This window comes from Pteropus alecto, unplaced genomic scaffold (assembly GCF_000325575.1).
Source record: "Pteropus alecto unplaced genomic scaffold, ASM32557v1 scaffold45, whole genome shotgun sequence".
Lineage (NCBI taxonomy): Eukaryota > Metazoa > Chordata > Mammalia > Chiroptera > Pteropodidae > Pteropus > Pteropus alecto.
The window spans coordinates 28,775,830-28,792,521 of NW_006442491.1; the positions used below are offsets into that span (position 1 = coordinate 28,775,830).

A 16,692-nucleotide genomic window follows, 5' to 3' on the forward strand; every position below is an offset into this window, starting at 1 on the left:
TTCGCCAGTTTGGCTAGACCAGAGATGGCGCAAAGGCTCTGGGCAAGCCATAGGCTGACGCCTAGAGTACAGGAGAGGGGCAGGCTGTCAGTAGCCAGTGATGTGGGTATGCAGTGGGGGTCAGGGCACTGGCGGGGGCAGGAGGCCTCCAGAGCCTGTGAGCTGTGGGGCGGGCTCCAGTATCCATCCTGACAGGGCCGCCAAAGGTTATGGCCAGGCCAAGGCTGCAGAGTTGCAGAGAGACCACAGCTGGGCCACGGCTGGGCCATTCCACCAGCTGTCCTCACATCCACACTGCCGGCTCCCATGCTGGACACTTAGGAGAACCTCCTCCTCCCTGTGCTGTCCCTCCAGCCTCTCTGCTGAGAAAGCGTGACATCGTTCTTAAAGCGGTCCTGTCGTTCATCACACAGCATGTATAGAAGGGCATGTTTGGAGCTGAGACAATAAACTGAAAACTGGTACGCTCTCCCTGTTAAAAATGCTGTCAAGTCAAAAGCAGTAATAACAGTATTCTTGTGCTGTTAATCAGATACTTCATGAGGAGAAAAGGGCTTATGAAAATGAGAACTTACAAAGAATGTGTTCATAGACAAATGTAAATGTTAATCATGAAGCATGCCGTCCTGTGTATATTACCGTACACATCATGGTGTTACTGCTCTTCTCCCCCTCCCCGTCGCAGACGTTAAGCTGCATGTCAGACCCCAGTTCAGAGGCGCCTGCTTTCTTCATGATGCTTACTCTTTATAGAAAACATTTAATATGCAAGTTTTAAAGAACAGTTTCATACCAGAGAAGCTATATGTTTTTAACTGGGCTTAGATGGGCTTACTGATAGGAATATGGCGATCATCCTTTCTGAACCAAAAAACTAGGCCACATGGTCTATACAAAGAATTTTTTTCTGGTGTGAATTTATACATATTAGAAAAGTATTACCATGGAGTAAATTAAATCACATTTGATTTTTCATACCAGATAAACATTTGTCAAAAAGAATAAAGGACTGTCTCAAAGGATCTAGGACATATACGTATTAATACTGTTACAGAATAGGAATACACACATTTTTTTTAGACAGTCCGAAATCAGAAAAATAAAAGAATGATAAAAATCTCTATTTAGCAGTTATGTGTTTCTGGTGGAATCGAAAGTATTTTACACACACACACACACACACACACACACACACACGTCTATCAAGACCTGACTTATGTTTTTGACACTGTAGAAGATTCAGGTCCCAAGACTTGATGGCCATTGCAGAAAAAGTCTAACATGCCTTGCAGATAGCACTTGTCTGATTTTGTTGCAGAATTCCTTTTTCTCCAAGGATATTGAGAGAATACCTCTTTTTGGATATTTAGGTTGTAAATCTCTGACCTTCATTACGTGGGCGTTCCTAGCAGTAGGGCTTTTCTTACACGGGTTTTATATACTCTCCAGAAACTGAGTGCTGTTCACCTACAAGTTTTCGCAGTTTAAGAAAGCCCAAACTGTAAAAATTTAGGCCCGCAAAATAGCTTACTCAGAACTTTCTTTGCATTCGTAACTAGTTTTCTGAAAACATTTTGTCCTTTTAGTGTACTTAAATTGGATCCTGTTTAATCGGAAGATGCCTTTTAAGACTCTCTTTATAAAGTGAGATCAGTTTGTATTTTAGCTTTCAGGTTTGCTTGGGATTTGGGGAGCTTGTTTTATTTGGCAAGACAAGAGAGAAAGGCCTGGCCTTTTTGTTATCTTGGAAATTTCCAGCCCGAGAAAGTGTACAGAGGCACAGCTTGCATGATCAGCCAGCTCTTTTCCTGAATTATTAAGCTACATTAAAACAGCAGCTCAGTGCAGTTGGTATTTAGATTTCCTTATCTTCTGAAAGATTAATATCTCCGCAAGAACGATGATCCTTTTGACATCACCCTTTAGTGCTTTTAGGGTATCGAGAATGTCATATTCTGCTCTATTCTTGTGCCCTACCTTCTTTAGACATTTACAGTTATTTTGGGAGGTTTAATTATTCTGAGCTATGTTTTTGCTAACTTCCTGAAAGTTTTCCTCTCACAGTTTGACTTCCTTACGTATAAAATAATGAAATTTGTTCATTTTTAAAAACCAGTTTAGAGCTACCCTTAAAATAGAATATTCCTTAAAGAGCAGTCATCAGCAACCTAGACTAGAGTGAATTTTTATGTCCATTTTTCCTTGTAACTTCATTGCAATCACGACACTGGCTGACTGTCCATTTTGATTTTGGCACGCGTGGGTCCAGTTGGAGTAATTGACATAACCTTATTTAACAAACTTATATTATACTCTTAGGCTTATTTATCGATTACATATTTTCAAAGCTTCTGAAAAGCCCAATGTCTTAATAATAATTGAGGGAACCCAGTAAAAAGTCAGTGTCATTTTCAAGTAAGGGCTTAAAGATTAAGGATATATTAAATATTTATTGAGAACTCTTTTATTTTTTTATTTTTTGCTGGCCTGACTCTCTGGAAATATATCAGATGTAGTTCCTACTCTTAAGTTGCTTCTACTTTGGTAAAGGAAAAGGTAGCTGGGGAGAGAGAGCAGGTGGACCTTGAGCTGGGCTGGAATGGGCAGAAGGTAGAGAGTATTCAGCAGAAGCATGGAGGTGTGAAAAATATGGCACCTGAAGGAATTTTGAGTAGCTAGAGTAATATCGATAAAAGAACTCATAAGTCCTTCATTTACTTAACCTAATTTTATTAGTTTCCTGTATCTCGAGTGTGATAGTTACTTGAAATAGCGAGATTTGTTCATTTTTAAAAATTGTACAACTCAGACTTTTCCCTGAGTTAGAGTGAGTTCCCCTTGTTTGCACTATAAATGTATAAAATGGTAGGTCCTTCTCTCAGAGACTGTGACCATGGGGTGCTTCCTTTTCTCAACGCCTGTAGCACGTGTTGCCTTGACACAGAGCTGGGTCTGGCTTTGCCAAGACATATCTCACTCAGCCACTTACACTTACGGGCTTTGGGGCCATGGGCAAGTTCCTGTATCCCTCTAAGTCTCAGGTTCCACCTCTGTGAGATGGGGCGGTGACGCTTCTTATTTCATAGACTGTTCTGAGCAGTATATGAGATAATGCATGTAGAGTGCTGAACACAACACCTAGCACATAAAACTCAGTTAAAAGCAGCTCTCATGCTGTTAGCAGTCATTAGGCACTTACTCAGATTTTAGCTTGTTTTCATGACTTATCTACTTATCTCCACTTTGAGTGTAAAAGGATCCTGCCATATACTTTTTTGTCCCATACACCCTCACTCCCATCATCCTTAATCTAGTTCAGGCCGAGCACACGTGTCTGACTTAGAGCAGGTGCTCACTACATCTTTATAATTTAAGATTTAATGCTATATGCAGAGCCTCGTGAGATTCATTATTCTTTTGTGTTTGGGCTATAAAATTACTCATGGGTTCTTCCTGTGGAAATCCAGAGTCATGATTGTAGGAAAAAAAATCTGGGTTTGGTCAAAACTTTATTACCTTTGGCTAAAGGCTATTATAAAACTGACAGAACAAAAGCAAAACAGCCAGAACAACAAAAAGCAGGTGCCTTGTGATTTTCAGCGTAAGTTGTGAAGGTTCACGCCAGAACAGAGTTGGAGTGAATTCTAAGCATGCAAAAGTACTACTTCAAAAATTAATTTTGTCATGTCAATTCAATAATTGTCAGTTAATCACACCATAACTAAGAGTATGCAAGTAATATACTTTGTTATAGGTAAACCTCTTCAATTAAAGAAAAAACTTTTTGCTTTTTGTCTTTTTCTTTCTACCATTTATCAAATTATATTTGTGTACACACAACATACTGAGCTCTGAGTGGGAGGCTCTCTGGATTCAGCCTTCAGGTTGGCTGAGGCCACTCATTTGGCTCACGTCAGAGCTCGTCATGGTGTCACCAGGCCTGTCTGGAGCCAGATTCCTTGGTTTTACCCAGGCTTGAGGTCTGTGTTTCATTCCAGCCTTCTTGGTACATATTTTATATAGACGCAGCCATGTTTTCTTTGGTTGGAATTCTGATGACAAGTCCATGTATTGATTTGAAGTCATCATAAACTCCAAGTGGAATTGAAGTAATCTTTAATTGATAATAGTTTTGCATCTTTTCTTCCGTTTCGGGGAAGCATTAGGAGGATTTCATAAGGGCCTGATGGAAGCAAATTTGGCATGACCATAATTTGAATCAGGGGAAATCTCTCATTAAAATTCTCACAGGGTTCATTTAAGGAGCAATATCTTGAAATTAAATGATCTGGTGCTTTCTTAATCCACACAAGTTGTGATTTGATTGTCAGCTTCTTTGTTTTTCTGCTTGACTGTCTTTCCCATCAGTTAAGAATTACTGCATCACCTGAAAATCTTGTCTTACTAGAGTCACCTCTCCCCGATCTTGAATCCACTCTTAGAGACAAGAAAGAGTCAGTATCTTTGGTGGAATTAAAGCAATGCCCTAGATGCATTTTGACTGATCTTTGTATGTTTTCCCTATTGTAGTTTTGCTAACCTTCTAGGGCTGGTGGCGAGGGTACGGAATGGTATGTTAGTGGCTTCATTCGACTTTTTAGTTTCTATCAAGCTTCTTTGTCATCTTGCTAAATTCCAAAGATATGTTCTTCCTTATTCTTGGTCACAGTAAAACATCACCCATGACAGGGCATCGGCCTGACTCACCTGTTCAGAAAGGATGATGATGTGTTTAAGAAATCCTGTTTGTGACATTGGATACAGAATTGTGAATGCTTAAGTATAGTCCATATAGAGTTGAAGTTTGTCTTTAAAGCTGTGGCAAGCCTCTCTTTGATTTTTTTTAGGGATATCTCATGACACTGTTTGCACAATAGACTTCTGAGGTGAGAACTTCTAGCAGCAGAGGAGCAGAACTTTGAAATAGCTCTAAACCCTGTACTTGGGATGAGAACCAGACCTGTTTGGTCACTGTAGGCCTGTGACCAAGGCAGGGTGAAGCTCTGCTGTACATTCTGATCCGTTTAGTTTAGCTTGACTCTGCTGATCAAGACAGGCTAATTGTCAGTGTAATTCCCATGAGTTATCACTTGTGATGAAACATCAGCCGGATCTTCTCAATTGTTCTCCGGGCAGTTGTGCAATTGACATTGATAGGGTATAATTCCGAATTTCAGAGTTGCTAAAGCTATTTGAGAAGAAGTCAGTTCCCATCAGCCTTCTATATTCGGACCCATGCTGGAATCTGAGAATTTTGCTGTGGTCTGGCCCAGAGGGAACAAGCCATTGTCATCTGATTTGGGGCTTCTCGCACAGAGTTCACTAGAGACACCTCTGTGTGTGGGGTGGGGGGAGGGGGGAATGCGTCCCGCACCATATTTGGAGCTCATCAAGCTCAGTCCTTATAGCAACAGCAGCTACTATTTATATTACTTCATTTTTCAAAAAAAGATTGAAGATGGTACCTCTCAGTTATCCACTTTCTTTCTGGTGTGCTCCAGACACCCTGGTATATACTTTACCAAAACCCCTAAGCTTCACAACTTTCCTGTAGGATAAATACTATTACCATCTACTTGAAATGAGGAAAGTGGGGCACGTATCAGATGACTTTCCCAAGGGCATTCTGCTACCAAAGGCAGAGCTCCCATGGGACCCCGGTCCCTCTCACTTAAAGCCAGTGCTCTTGTCCCTAAACCTCGCTGCTTCCCCAACACATATTTTATTCTCATGTTGCCCAACAGTGTTCCTACCCTAGTACAGCTGCCAGTAAAGTTGGTTGATTAGGTTTTGAATCATGTCCTTGAGTCGAGTCACTGCCCCTCCGCCTAATGCCATGCACGTAGTAGGCACTTGGTATTCGTATACGAGGAAAGGCAGTGAAATAGGCGGCATCATTCATCCCCGTTTTACAAATGAGGAAACCAAATCCCAAAGAGGCCATGTGACTTGTGTGAAGTCAGCATCGTTGCTAGCAGCAGCAGTTGTGGATGTGAGGGCATCAGACACCTTCAGTGTCAACTAAATTCACGCTTCTCCCAGCCTTCCCGTGTTTGTCGCTAGCACAGGCGCGTTTCCGGTGGTGGTCTAGTCTCTCCCCGTCCCTTGCTGTATGCCCTTGGGGAAAGTACTCTGCCCCCTCTCATCCCCGGTCACCTGATTTGCAACCTTAATTTGTAACAATGATGATACCTATTTACAGATGGATTAAATGAAATAATGCAGACAAAATGTTTAGCTCAGTGTTGAACGCATGGCATATGCTCAAGTAATTAACCTGTTTTTCCCTGTCTGTGTGTAGAATCAGTAGTGAGATAGCACTGTATCTTGCTGAAACAAGATAAAGTTACATTTCTGACTAAAAAATGCCTACTTTAGGATGTAACACATTTCCAGAGACCTCATCTTTTAAGAGAGATCTCATGTATCCATATGTTGTTGCCTTTGCTTGCTCAGACATCCGACAGACCTCATCAGACTGAATAAAAGGCAGTGGTGAGTGAAGTCTGGGTATTTCTTAGTAGTGAGTGAGTACAACCGTAAACCTCAGTACCATCTATTAGACTCAGAGTCTACGCTTTTCCATTTTCCAGAGACTGAAGTGTTGATTAGCATCCAAGCGGTCAGAGAATTCTAAATAACCGTGAGTAAGAGGCTTATTTTAGTTTCTCCTTCCTTCTGTGACCTCTCTCAGGAAGAGAGCCAGAAATCCCTGTGCTCGGTCCGTTCTCTTCAGCACAACCCACCTTCACTAATGAGCCTGTGGCTCTGGGCTTGGCATTCATCTTCTCTTGTCCAGAAGGATCGAGTCTATTCTTTTGATTATCTCATTTTTTCCAAAGTGTGTTTCCTGTAGAAGTTCTTTTTCGTCTGGAAAAAACAAAATTAAATTAGGCATGCCCTTTAGAGTGGACTAAGCCAGGATTGGAGACCTGCTTCTTATCAGTCAGTGTAAAACATAGAAATTTTAATCAAGTGAGCAGAGACTTCCTTAAATTTTAAAAGAATGTCGAGAGGAATATAAGCTCCTTGAGGGCAAAACTCACTCCTTATTCCACACCGAGTCCTCTCAGCACCTCACCAAGAAGCCTGCTCCTTTGATTTTGGTGGCTTCCTTTAGTGTTTGACTGGGAGACAAAATCACTGCCTTCGCAGAACTTTCATCCTAATAAGGGAGACTAGTAAAAGAAAATAAGTAAGAACGGTCACTAGATGCCATGACTGTTTTGAAGGAAATAACCTAGGGGCTGAGATGGAGAATAATGGTGAGGAGGTGACTTTTCTAGACACGATGGTCAGAGAAGGCTTGCTCGAATTCTCTGAGGAGTTGACATCTGGGCTAATGCCTAAAGGATGCAGAAGAGCTTGGGACAAGCCACCCAGGCAGAAGGATCATTATTCTAAGTGCAGTAGGAAACATGAGGGTGACGTGATCTGGTTTGTTTCTATATATTTAATTGTTTGTTGCTGTGAGGTGCTGGTTACCTGAATTGAGGGGTTAGAGATAGAGATGGAAAAAAGTGGTTGTTGGATTTGAATTATACCCGTATTTCAGAGATTAGACCAAAGGATTGGACGTGGGCAGAGGGGTGGTGAGGGGAACAGAAGAATCAGGGATGATTTTGAGCATGCAGGAAAATGGTGGTACCATTGCTGAGATGCGAAAGTTTTGGAGGTTTGGGGATGAGGGACAAGTGGAACTTAGGATTGTTTTAGATGTGTTAAGTTACAGATTTACACGAGATCATCGGGAAACGAGATCTGATCCGAACGTGTGAATCTGGAGTTCAGAGGAGAATTCTGCTCTAGAGATATAAATGTGGAAGTCACAGTACAAAAGGATGCTTAAATCCCAGAGGGTAGATGACATACTAAATGGGCAGTATTTCCTTTAGCTAGTGAAAACGGCTAAAGCTACCTACATGGCTGGTTTGAGAATTTGCTCCTCCAGGGTGCAAGCTGTAGCAAAACTGAAGAACCGTAGTTACTTTACTGCAAGGTCTCCGTTTGAAATTTATTCATGCCACCAAGGACGAGGAAGGTGAAATGCTACACTTGGCGCCATAAAACCATTCTCTGAACTTGTTTTCAGAAAAATCTATATCCAGATGGTGTGACCGAGTCTTTAGCGGTGACTGGCTGGCCGTGTTCTAATAGGTCAGGTGTAACTTAAGCTGCAAAGGCCTTTGGGCAAGTAAATTAGTCTGAAGGTGGCTGGGTGCTTGTTGATGCCCCCAGATTAGAGTCAAGGGCAAAAAAGACTGCACAGAAATCAGAAACCTAGAAGAAACAACAACAACAAAAACAGAAGGAAGATGCAGAATCACGCTTGTCAAACTTGAGAATTTACAAGAAACACCTGAATGGCTTCTTTGGCATGCAGAATCCTGTGCCTCACCTCATGGGGAGTCTGATCAAGTAGCCCTGGGCTGGGACCCAGGAGTCTGTATTTTTACCAGGTGATTCTGATGCAGGTGATCCATGGATATACTTTGAGAAACACTGAGTGTAAAAAGAGCTTTGAGATCGTCTAGGCAGCCCCTCCTAAAAATGAGGAGACAGGCACGGGGAGGAGAAGGGGCTGGCCGTAAGTGGCAGAACAAGTTGGGAAGCTGGTGTAGTTCCACTAACTCACATTTCTCTATTTTGCAGTTGGCTCTGCATCCTAACAGATGGACAAAAAGCAAGTCTCCCCTCCCCATTCCCAGCTCCCCTTCCTTCACCGTATTTTTTTCTTTTCTTTTCCATAGCATGTGTCACCTTCTACTAATTTACTGTGTTCATTGTTATTTGTCTTGCCTCACTAAAATGTAAGCTTCACGAGGGCACTGATTTTTGTGGGGTTTTTTTTGTTCTTTTTTCACCGAAAAAAAAAAAAACAAAAAACAAACCACTCCCCCCTTCCTTTAGAGAGTGGGGTAGGAATGAGTATGAAGTGCCACAGTGGCCTCCTCAGAAATGGTTTAGTGACCTGTCACCACAGGAATTTTCCTCTGTGTATCCTCTGTGCTTTGGACAGTGACTGGCCCAAAGTAGGTGTTGAAGGAATATTGGATAAATGGGTGGATGGATGCATGAAAAATATTTTAAACTATAAATAAGTTAGGGGGCAGTATGGGAAAGTGCCAAGCCTTAGGCATTGTTAGCCCCAAATAGAGTAGAATATTTTCTTTTTTACTTTGATTCTGGCTCTGATCAGAGGATACAGGATCAGCTTGTTTATGGGAGATTAATAGAGACTTTTTAGTGATATTAACAGTAACAATAATAATAATAACGGCAAAAGTAACAGTTATAAATAACAGTGATAACTGCCATTTACAGAATGCTTCCTATCTGCCAAATATGTACTATATGTAGTTCTAAGCTAAGAACATCACACCCCTTCACTCATCTAATCCTCATTACAGCCCTAGGATGGAGGAACTGGTATTGTGTGTGTTCCAGAGGAGGAAACTGAGGCTCAAAGAGGTGAAGTCATTTGTCCTCGGTTATACAGCCAGTAGAGATTTAGGGTCTGCGATCCTAAAGATGAAGTCCTCAACTGCCAGTCACATTCAGTATTAGGTTTGAGTGTTCTCTCTCTGGGGAGAAACTGCAAAGGTAAAGATGAGGCAAGCATAACTTTTTGGGGTGTCCCTGGGCCAAGAAACCAGCCTCCTAGATAGTATGAAACTACAGGCTGGAAAGAAAAGTATGGTTTTTTTTTTCCCCCAGCATTTCCTCACACTCTCAAGTCTTTCCATTCTCACATTACAAAGAACCTTTCGTCTCGAACTGTTAAGCTTTTCTCACTTCTCAAACAGCCTCCCTGAAGTGGGCCAAGGAAAATTCCTGCGGTTACAGGTCACCACACCATTTCTGAGGAGGCCACTGTGGCACTTCACATTCATTCACACCCCACCCTCTAATGGAAGGGGGTCCAGAAAGAGGCTCCTTCACCCACCTTCCTGTGTTACTTCCCTGTTGGGGCCTCAGGAAGGCACTAAGGGAAATGATGATTCTACAAATCTCTCCTAAGACTTGAGTGAGCCTTTTGAGCGCTTGAAACACTGTAGCCATTAAACTGGTTGTGAGCTCACAGAATTTATCACCACCTGCTGTGGATAATGTCGCATTCATTCCCACCCTGCCAGCCAGGACTGACCTTGCTTGGATCCAGTGAAGACTCCATACATACGGGCAACAGAGTCACTTGCCTTGCACCTGTAGACACACAGTAGACCCCCCTGGGCTTTACTAAAGAGGGCGATTTGTCACACGCAATGCCATCTGTAAGCACACAATGTTCCGGGCACAGTGCTCACAACTTTACAGCCCTGAGCTCATTTAATTCCAAGAACTAACACGATGAGGCACTGCTGTCCCCATTCTGTAGACGAGGAAGGCCTGGAGAGATTGGTGACTTGCCTGAGTCTCAGCACTCGCAAGAGGCAGAGCCATGTTTTAAGCACGGGTCGAGTTGGTTGCGAGGCCTGTGCTCTGTGTGTGTGCTCCTTCTGCGATGGACTCTCGGCTTGAATCTTGACTGTGCCTCTTATAGCCGTGAGACCCTGGGAAAGTAACTTCGCCACTCTCTTCGTTCTTGTTCATCTGTAACACGGAGATAATAACATACTGAATCATAGGGTTGTCGCAAGGATTAAATGAACCCGCGTATGGAAAGCCCCTTGTGGCTGGCATGCAGAAAGCACTATATAAGCGCTGGCCGTTGTTGTTAATTTATACATCAAGCCCAAGTTCTGTTTTCTTCTCTGGATGATAAACTTAATCTTAGAAGTTTCAGGGTTTCTCCAATTCCCTGCCCCACCCCGCAGGGTTGTGTCTATACTCCCAAGACACTTGGTAGCTAATCCATATAAAGTGCTTAGAGTGGGGCCTGGTACACGGTGAGCCCCCAATATGTTAGTGGTGATTAGTATGACGGCACCAAGACTTCAGGGACGTGGGATGCTGGGCTGGAGGCAGGGGATCTGGTCCCCAGTCAGCATCCATCCTCCCTGGTGTGGTATCCAGAAGGTCTCTTTGGATACTGTCCAGTGGTCACTGTCCAGATGCCTATCTCCTGAGTAGGACAAGAACTGGGAGGCAACCATGATTTCGCATACACCAAGTGACTGTTATTTTAATGCCCTAACAATGAGTCTATGTATAATTAATTTAAAAGATAGTGGAGATGAAAGTATGGTTCATTAAGTCCCTGGTGAAGACACAGTCGATCAAAGAGATTCACACTTCCGAACTCCTACAGGGATAAATCGTCTTTAAAAAGCTTGGTGCCATGTATTTGAACGAATGTCACTTTCCGACCACTGCCACCCCAGACTTGGTCTGACCACACGTCCTTCTCTCTCCCTCCCCGCTGGGTGCCGGCAGAGGCTGACTTCTCTGCTCTTCTGCCGCTGACCCGGGCCCTGTCGTGACTGTACTTTCCGCTTCTCTTCTAGCTTAAGAGTTGGACAGTGGAGGACCTTCAGAAGAGGCTCCTGGCCCTCGACCCCATGATGGAGCAGGAGATCGAAGAGATCCGGCAGAAGTACCAGTCCAAGCGGCAGCCGATCCTGGATGCCATCGAGGCTAAGAAGCGGCGGCAGCAAAACTTCTGAGCCAGGCCGGGCGGGGCGCCCGCTCGCACACGGCCCCCGGGGGGCTCGGGGCCGCTCGCCGCTCAAGCTTGTTAGCCAGCACTTCTGCGCCGTGTTTCTCCACAGCACCCTCGCCAGCTCAGGAACGCGCGCCCGTGGGAAGAGCTGCCTCGACAGTCAGCGTGCCGTCGTGATGTGTGTGTCCAAACTGGTCAGGTTTATTACGTCAAAGGATTTACATTGGCTCCTTTAAACTCAGAGTTTTAAACCCCAGGAACAGAGACTCCTAGTCGAGTGATAGCTGGGAAAGTTTGACACGGTCTTTTGTTTCTCTTCTCCCGATAGCTTTCAATTGTTCTTTCTGGAAGACTTTTTAAAAATATATAAATATGCATATATATATATAAATTATAACTAGATCGCCCTGCCACTCAGTGTGGTGGCATCTCTGTACAGGTACAGTTCTAAACAGTTTGCCTCTTTTCTTTAAGACTACGGTACCACGGAACACAAAGGCAGAGGACACGGGGGCTCTGGGGTCACCCGACTCCAGGGGCCAACCTCACCCTTCTGCAGGGCTGCATTTAAAAATTACATTCAGGCCAGTTCTCACCATAGTTCCGGCCTCGCGTGGGTCATCCCCGGTTTCTGGAGCTATTGGTGACGTCCAAGGGAAAGCCTTGAGTTGTGTGTACTTCTCCAGTCCCAGGAGAAGCCCGGCGCCCTCTTTGCAAATCGGCCTTTGCGGTTTCAGCGCCTTTCATTCACCTCCACTCTCCCAACTGCCTAAAGTCACAGCACAGATACTGCCCAGTGCCTTAAGAGGCGGAGACGTGACCCAGTGAGGGGACAGGCCTGCCAGGAGCTCTCAGCTGTGTTCAGTCCACAGACGGGAAAGGGTTCTCGAAGTTCTCGCTGTTCATGTGAAGATCACACGTGTGGCATTTCGCTCCACATTCCTTACAGATGGGTGGAGGGCATTGATTTTTGTGATCCACATTCAAATATGTGACCGTTTTCTTTTTTTTATTTTACTGCTAAGGGGTCTGGAAAGGATAAGTGAATGTCAGACTCAGATTTGTTCTCCAGGAGGCTCAACCCAGACACGTGGAATGCCAGAGCTGGAAGGGACCCTAGACGTCATCTGGCCTGACTGAGGCTTGGGGAGGGCAGGTGACGCGGCCAGAATCGCAAAGCAGGTTAAAGTAGGCGCTGAGACTAGACCTCGGGGCTCCTCACTCCTGGTTCACTGAGCCAAGCAGCCCCTTCACCGAGGAAGAAACTTGTGTCCATTTTGGTTAAATTGTTCCAGGGAAGCCTGCTAACAGAAGCTTGCTCTTGCTTTGTCTCTTCAGTGGGTGACTGCCTATAAGATCATTCCATTTCAGCCATTCCTTGGCCCCTGCAGCATCTGCCAGATAGCAGCAAGCTTTATGCTGTCAGATTTAGGGCCAAAAGCAGATCAGGGGGTGTGCAAAAGACAGCACTGAGCTTTTCTGCAGTGTTGGCTCAAGGCCACATGTCAGTCAGTCACACAGCAAAGAGGAGATAGTTGGGAAAGCAAATATGTTTTTATTTTCAAGTCTCTCTTCCTCTCAGATAGGGGACTATGACTGGGTGGCACCTCAGGATACTATCATTTGACTCCATAATTGCTTTTGCTTCCGCAACCTGGGAATCAATGGAAAGGCAAGGAATGTTTCTCTTCTGTGGCTAGATTCTATTCTTTGCAATTAAAACAAATTTTTAAAAATGCAAGAGGCAGTAGTTGGTCTGTAGGCCGGTTAAGCAGCTATGTGGCAAACACAGAGAATAGAGGACAGTTTGAGGATCCCACTAGAATAATAAATGGCAGCTAGCACTCGTTGACCACTTAACGATATGCCAGGCACTGAGCTAGGTGGGTTCTTTCTGTGTGTCAGCTCTAAACTCCATAATAACTCTGTGAGTTAAGTACTCTATTTCCATTTCATAGATGAAGAAACAGGGTTGGGGGTGGGGGGGGCGCGGAGTTCCTTCCCAAGGCAGTAAAGCTAGTAAGAGGTAGAATCAGGATTCACAGCATCACCACATGGGACCAGTGTTTACAGGGGAAAGGAAAGTCACAGGTCTTTTTAAAATGAAGTGACCACCTATTTTTGCACAGACAAAGTAACTTCTAATGGGCACGAATCTTGAGCTTACTTTGTTTGAAGCATGTGTGCACCCAGCATGCTGGTCCAACAAGGTACATTGCTCTCCAGTCTAGCTAGACAGAGTTCTTTGCCAGAAATTAATTCCTTTTGGATCAGATAAATTTCCTGACAAGGCGAATTTGTTTTCTAGCGACAGGAAGACAGAGGAGCAAATCCTAGTCATTTTTTCCCATAAATATTAAATTCTAGATAGATCGGTGTGCTTTCATTTAGCCCTGAGTGACAGTCATTGCTTGAGCATTTGTGACTCAAGCTTCCAGGGAATTCTTAGCCCCTCACTTGTTCTCTCCTTCTAAGAAAGAACGACCCACATCTAATTGTATCTTTAAAAAACTTCATTTCTCTTAAGAATATCTCAGTTGCTTCCTCATCATTAATTTTGAAGCAAATTTCTATTTTTCTTTTTCCACTGTCCCTTCTCCCAACCAATTGGATTAATGGATGAACATTTGGCTGGATAGATAGATAGACAGGTAGATGATAGACAGACAGACAAATAGATGATAGATGATGATTGGTAGATGATGATTGATGATGCTGAGAGAGAGAGAGAGAGATAGGGACAGAATCAATAACTGAAGCAACTTAAGCACTATAGCCTTAACTCCTTGAGACTTTCTGATCCAGGAAACATTTATTTAGCACCTACCAGATGCCAGAAATTTATTACACCATTCAAATCTCAATAGCTCTTACCAATATCAGGAACAAGAAAGGTGACATCATTATAGGTCCTATACAGATATTAAAAGGCTAATAACAATACTATGAACAATTTTATGCAAATTCAACAATTTAAATGAAATGGACAATTTCTTGTAAAGATATAAAGTACTAAACTCAAGAAGAAATAGATAATCTGAATAGCCCTATATTTATTAAAACGTAATAGCTCTGGGAAATATTACTGTCATTTTACAGATAAGGAAACAGAGGCTCAGCAAAATAAAGTCAGTTGCTCAAAGTCACGTAGGTAGAATGTGGCAGAGCCAGGATTCAAATCCAGTTCCGATTCTTACTCCAGGGCCCTTTCTAGCATACCATGTTGCCTCCAAAGATTGCAGCTCCTTACTGAGTGGAAAATGCTCCTGCCCAGTCCACACCCCCTGCCCCATCCTTTCTGAAGCGCCGTGTTTGTGTTTTCATCAGGATTATACTCATTGTCTTTGGAACCCATGTTCTTATTTGTGTTTGGGGAAAGTAAAATCCTCTTTCACCAGCTTGCACTCAGACCAACTTGGGAAAAAAAAGCATAAATGCTGTTGCAGATGTACAACTTAAAAATGTGAAGTTTGTAGCTTTAACTTTTTTGTAACAAAAACTAGTAACACTGGCTTAAGTGCTGACTTGAAATGCTATTTTATAAGATTTGGCTGTAAATAATCAGTCGAAGTCAGCAGTTTGTATATGTATGAAACATAAATACCTTCCTTTATTGCCTTTTTTTAAAAAATTTGAGATGCTTCCTATGTGTTTTTACGTTGGAATTGTTCTCCCTCCTTCCTTCTTCCTACACCTTGTCACCTTTGTTTTAAATAAACTGCCCTTCAGCCCACAAATTATCCTCTTCTTAAAAAGGAGACCCTCCATTTATAGCCCGAATAATGGTGCTGTGAATCTTTGTGTTGCGTTTATTCCGGAATCCAAAGCCGACGAGAGGTAGGTAGCATAGAGAGTAAATTTTGTTGGACAACTTCTGTGTGCCAGGCTCTGAGCTCACTGTCAGGGATATAATAAAAATGAACCAGACACAACTGGGGAGTCAGTCAGACACACGAGATCACAGTATTTGGAAATACTATGGAAGAAGTTCGTGCAGACCAGCTGGGGAGTCAGTCAGACACACGAGATCACAGTACTTGGAGATACTATGGTAGAAGGAAGTATACAGCCTGTGGACACAAGAGAAGGAAGTGACAGTTCTGCTGGAGTGTCGAAGGAAGGAAGTAAAAGACCTTGAACTAGTAGAGAAAGTGTGGGAAGGGAGGCAGAGCAGGCGTTCTGGGCAGAGAGACTGGCCTACACAGTCTCTATGAGAGTCTGGGTGTAAAGTGACCTTGGAACCCTCAACCCTGTCTGTCGTTGCGTGAAGCCAGGCCAGGCACAGCCTGGCATTCAGAGGGAGCACCATGGTCCTGCCCTTGTGTGGCCCATCTTCACCCGGGGACAACTCCCTAGCCTGATTCTGGGTTCTCTCAGTCTTAAAAGCTTGCTTCACAGCAGGGAGGGAACAGGGTTACACTGAAAAGTCATTGTAGGCCTCAAGTCAAATTGCTCTACAATATGTCACATAATAGTTCTATAGTCTGTATAAAATAAGCTATATGCTATTCTGCCAGCTTTTCTGGGAGTGGGGGTGATGTTTCTTGATGCCTAACTTACACACCTCACTCCCTGAAATATTCAGCAGACCTTCCTTACGGTTGCCAGGGTTGATGATGGATGTTCCCTGTTGGTCAGATTAAGATCCTAAGGAGGGAAGAAATGAAGCAAATTGATGTTTACTAAGCACTTATATGTCAGACACAATGCAGAGCCTTTTAGATTATTTCATTTTTTTCTCTCAGACTTTGAGATACAAAGTACTACACCCCTCCTATATGTGATTCTCATAGTGTCGAGCACTGCCCACTCGGAAGTGTTCTCGAAATGTGTCGGAGTGTTTTTGTTGTGACAAGGATTGTAGGGCCCTTTCAGCATTTCATGGGTAGAGGCAGGGATGCTAGATGGCCTGCAATGCATTCTGGGACAGTGCTGCACAACACAAAGTTGTCCTGCATCCAGCGCCACATTCAAATGTCCCACCAGACATTTATGTTGGTGGGATACTTGTTTATAAACACCTGATGCTAAATCAAACCTCATTTACATGTAAACACAAAGTACAGTAAGGCCTCAGGTAATGCCATCAA

The 16,692-nt window shown here is 43.5% G+C and overlaps 1 protein-coding gene across 2 annotated transcripts in view; it reads left to right on the top strand.

Annotated features, from left to right (window-relative positions):
* Positions 1 to 15,342, top strand: part of STK4 (serine/threonine kinase 4) — an 84,411-nt gene extending 69,069 nt beyond the window's left edge. For both annotated transcript variants that reach the window (XM_006921845.3, XM_025039775.1), the window contains one exon: positions 11,448 to 15,342. In XM_006921845.3, coding sequence (XP_006921907.1) covers positions 11,448 to 11,606 — 159 coding nt within the window. In that variant the 3' untranslated portion in view covers positions 11,607 to 15,342. The remainder of the gene's footprint in view (positions 1 to 11,447) is intronic.
* The last annotated feature ends 1,350 nt before the right edge of the window (positions 15,343 to 16,692 follow it).